Source organism: Molossus molossus, unplaced genomic scaffold (assembly GCF_014108415.1).
Source record: "Molossus molossus isolate mMolMol1 unplaced genomic scaffold, mMolMol1.p scaffold_m16_p_12, whole genome shotgun sequence".
Classification (NCBI taxonomy): Eukaryota; Metazoa; Chordata; class Mammalia; order Chiroptera; family Molossidae; genus Molossus; species Molossus molossus.
Genome location: NW_023425347.1, coordinates 95,105,865 through 95,110,254, shown reverse-complemented (window position 1 = coordinate 95,110,254; position 4,390 = coordinate 95,105,865). Strand labels below are relative to the sequence as shown.

At 52.3% G+C, this 4,390-nt stretch overlaps 1 protein-coding gene across 1 annotated transcript; it reads left to right on the top strand.

Annotated features, from left to right (window-relative positions):
• The first annotated feature begins 485 nt into the window (after window positions 1-485).
• Window positions 486-4,178, top strand: TMEM51 (transmembrane protein 51). The gene is made up of 2 exons (XM_036256689.1): window positions 486-1,006; window positions 3,100-4,178. Exons 1-2 carry the CDS (start codon window positions 663-665, stop codon window positions 3,506-3,508), a joined length of 753 nt encoding a protein of 250 aa, XP_036112582.1. The 5' UTR covers window positions 486-662; the 3' UTR covers window positions 3,509-4,178.
• The last annotated feature ends 212 nt before the right edge of the window (window positions 4,179-4,390 follow it).

The window sequence follows — 4,390 nt, the reverse complement described above, 5'->3', positions numbered from 1 at the left end:
AGAACCTGGATTCTCAGCTGCAGGAACGAGGGAGCTGTGGAGGCTGGGGAAGACCGCAGGAGGCTGTCTGAACTGGGTCCTGTCGATGCCCGTTGCCCAGGAGGTTGTTATAATTGTTGACCGTGGCTCATGCGTGCTATCATTCACACTCCTCACACACCTAGTGAAGTCTGAAACTTGACTGCTCTTCATTAAATTCTGAAAAATGTTTTAACGACCTGGAGCCCTGACCTTTCTGGCCTCCTGCAGGGAAAGGTCTGGCTTTTCCTTTACGGGTGGGCGTGGGCAGGTCAGCGTTCCTTCTGCAGGCTCACAGAAGGAGCCGAGCACGTAAGACATCTGGAATGCATCAGAGGCGAGCCCAGCCGGAGCCCGTGGCTCAGTGCTGCTTCTGAACTCCGGCAAGAGTACAGCCGCCGTGGTCACAAAAGCGTCGCGGATCGGACTGATTTTCCCCTCTCTCTGCTTTCCTTTCAGATCGCTTGGCCGCAGCTGTCGACACGGGATGCCTCGCCGCCGCAGCCCGAGAGTTCAGCTGCTGTTTTTTTAGTGTGGTGCTAGGAACCCTGTTCCGTGCGTTCAGGGGCTTTTGTTGTGGTGGCGGCTGCTGCTTTTTATTTATTTTCTTTCTTTGAACCGGGCCCTGCTCTGCTCCCGCTGGCATGATGGCCCAGTCCAAGGCCAACGGCTCGCACTACGCGCTGACCGCCATCGGCCTGGGGATGCTGGTCCTCGGGGTCATCATGGCCATGTGGAACCTGGTACCCGGGTTCAGTGCCGCCGAGAAGCCGACCGCTCAGGGGAACAACAAGACGGAGGTAGGCAGCGGGATTCTCAAGAGCAAGACGTTCTCCGTGGCCTACGTGCTGGTTGGGGCCGGCGTGATGCTGCTGCTGCTGTCCATCTGCCTGAGCATCCGCGACAAGAGGAAGCAGCGGCAGGGCGAGGAGATAGCGCGCATCCAGCACCTGCCGGGGGCCGAGCCGCACGTCCAGGAGGAAGACAGGTGAGGACGGGCCGGCCCACCAAGAGCGGCCGTGCACACGCACGCACACACGCACAGGGCTCAGCGATGACAGTCGTTTCGTCTAAGAAGCTTTATCTTCCCACTCTCTCCCACCAAGGCTCCGTAAAGCAGCTTGTCATTTTACAAATCGCTTTATACTTCTGTCCCGGAGGTGCCCAAGTATTATGGTATGAGTGGATTACAGGCGTGCCAAGATTTTGATACCCCCAGGAAAGTTGCCTGGGGACTGGCTGCTTGTCCGTTCCTCCCAGTGTGGGTATCCGCCCTGAGTGGGACAGGCGGGGAAGCAGTGTCCTTTCTGTTTGATCAGACATGCCACAAACAAACTGAAAAGATAAGTGATATATTGGGGAACATACGATAAAGCTTGATGTCCCTGTTATAGAAAGAGCCCCTGCGAATCTGAAAGATGAACACACGCGTAGGGAAATGGACGAAGGACACAAGCAAGCATTTCAAAGGCGTCCAGGCGATGGCTGTTCCACCTCGTTCGTTACAAAATGCAAACGCAGAGGTGTCGAGTTTGTACTCGTATGTCTATCAGAGCATTGCTTAGAATAGCCAACGCTGAGAATCAACCTACATAGCCATCCATCGAGCGAAACTGTGACATGCCCTTCAGTGACCTTCTGTGCAGTCACTGCTGATCTGTACTTGCTAATATGGGACCGTGTCCACCACACTGAGAAAAGGTTATAACACAGCATCTTGGGTTAAGGTCCCAATCGCACCGAGTACTGTGGCTGTGGGTTTAGGGAAGGATCTGGGTGTTAATAGGGTTTATCTCCGAGTGCAAGGATTCGGGATGTTTTATTTTGTTCAGTAGATTTTTCTGTGTTTGAATTTTCTGTAACTATCTCTTATCTTTATTGTGGGAGGGAGTTGTTTTTATTTTGGAAAAGTGAAACCGATGTCCTGATAATAAAAGACAGTCGTGCATATGCTAGAAAACTTGGGAAGCAGAGAAAAGAACCAGGAAGGAAAATCAGTCACCCACGGTGACTCGCCCTAGTGCATTCCTGAAGAAGATGGGAAGAAAGCCTAGACCAACAACAGGGCCGTTATCACCCCCCAGGTTCAAGGGCGGGGTCCTGGAAAATGGCATCACTCCCTATAAACGTGCAAAAACAAACACCCTAATTTTTGTGTTTTTTTAATCTCAACAGTCAAATGACGGTAAGGCCTGACCTATCCTTTGGGTCTTATGGTGACCCTGGGAGATAAAAATCACAGAATAATTAGAAATACGTATACATTTTATATTCAGATAGTCCTTTTCTACCCGGGGGCAACCATTTTGCTTCAAGTTGGCAGATATTTTCTGCCTGTTTATGTTGCCTTTGGCCACAGGACCAGCAGGGCATTCGCATAGCCCACCTGGCATGTTGTTAAGTGTGGGACTTAAAGGCAAGGGGGACTGGCACCCAGATAATACAGTCTAGTCACTGAGAATGGGGCATTCAGTTCCTACTCTCTTGCTTCCTAAAGGTATGGCCGAGTCAGGTGACCTCGATGGGTCAGTTTTGCCATCCATAGAATGGGCATAGTAACAGGACCTAACTCACCGTGTTGTTAGGAAGCTGAAATTGGTTCATATGTGTTCAATTACTTAGAACACTGCCCGGCTCATAACAAACAGATGAAGTGTTAGCTTTTATTTTTTCTTTCTATTTTTTTTATTTTTTTCCATTTTTATTTATTTTGTTACAGATATTTCTTTTTATTTTTAATATTTTTTTCTTTATTGATTTTAAAGAGAGAGGAAGGGAGAGGGAAAGAGAGATGGAAGCATCGATGAGAGAGAACATTGATTGGCCGCCTCCTGCATGCCCCCTACTGGGGATCAGGCCCACGACCTGGGCATGTGCCCTCACCAGGAATCGAACCGGTGACCTCTTGGTGCCTGGGTCGACGCTCAACCACTGAGCCACACCAGCTGGGCTTTTATTATTTCTTGGACCCGCTCATTGTTTACCAGGCTGGTGTCTATGGGCCCGGTGCCCACACAGGATTTGCACACCATCTTCTTGCGATTTTAAATGCCTTGTGTGCCTCTGCTTGGTGTCTTGCAGCCTGGAGGAAGAGGAGGAGGCCTCCTCGAGGTACTATGTCCCCAGTTACGAGGAGGTGATGAACACAAACTTCTCGGAAGCAAGGGACCCAGCCCAGAGCCCGAGGATGAGCATCTCTCTCCCCTCCTATGAGTCCTTGACGGGGCTGGACGAGACGAGTCCCACGACCACCAGGGCCACCGTGGAGGGCAGCCCGGGCCACCCACCCGACCGGCAGAACTCCAGGCTGGCCAAACGCCTGAAGCCACTGAAGGTCCGAAGGATTAAATCTGAGAAACTCCACCTCAAAGACTTTAGGATCAACCTCCCAGACAAAAACGCCCCTCCTCCTTCCATCGAGCCTTTGACTCCCCCGCCGCAGTACGACGAAGTCCAGGAGAAGGTCCCCAACGCCCGGCCACCTGACTGACGGCCCCTCTCTGGCGGGTTTCCTCCTGTCACACACCCTCCGCACCACCAGACCCCAATGAAGCCACTCCAGCTACAGTTGAGAATCGAGGGGACAGATGCAGACTGAGCAGTTTCGGATGGGGGGTGTGGGTTGGGGAGTCCTGTGATTCTGGGGTGACTCACATCCACAGAACCTCACGTAGCAGGTGCACTGGAAAGAGACACTGTCTCGGATCTCACGATGCTGAGAACCCCACCTGGGGGCGCTGTCGGCATCTTCCCCGTCTTCTTTCCTCAACTGAACGGTGGATGACCACGGCCTCTTTCTGACCCGGAGAGGGTGCCTAGCAACTGGTGTACACTGTGGTTTGGTTTTGCTTTCACGATGACTGTGTTATTTCCAAAAGAAAACAAGTCATGCCCTTGCTTTCCTGAATGGTGGGTAGGGAATACGACTCAGCTTTGTAGAAAGGACACGGGCCGTGTTGTGCATTAGGCAAAACACGCGGCAGGATGATGGTGTCAGGGTGAGGCCCAGGTGGGGTCCTGAGCCCGGACGCCATGGGTTCTTTGAGAGCCCGAGGCCTGAGGATGCTTAAAACCACAGTCTCCACCAGGACCCCTGACTGGGCTCTCCTGTGTGATGGCAGGAAGGAGAGCTGGATGGGATGTATTCACTCTAAAGTGCCGTGCGGCTGAGCTTTTTGTAATAAAAGGTTTTCTATGTAGTACACCTGGGTGCCGGATTACTCTAGCAGCGCTTCTGAGCTGACTGGCTTCCCGAGCAGTATCGATAGTCCTGGCAGCTGATGTGGACCAAACACTGACTACGTGCTAAGCACCCCACATAGGTTATCCCGTTTCATCCGTACCCATGCTGCAGGTCAGTCGCGGAGGCGCA

Bases quoted from the DNA above. Each gene is read 5' to 3' on its own strand.
- TMEM51 (XM_036256689.1), top strand. From the start codon at position 663: ATGATGGCCCAGTCCAAGGCCAACGGCTCGCACTACGCGCTGACCGCC. The intron at 1,007-3,099 runs GTGAGGACGGGC...GGTGTCTTGCAG, and splicing joins CACGTCCAGGAGGAAGACAG to CCTGGAGGAAGAGGAGGAGG.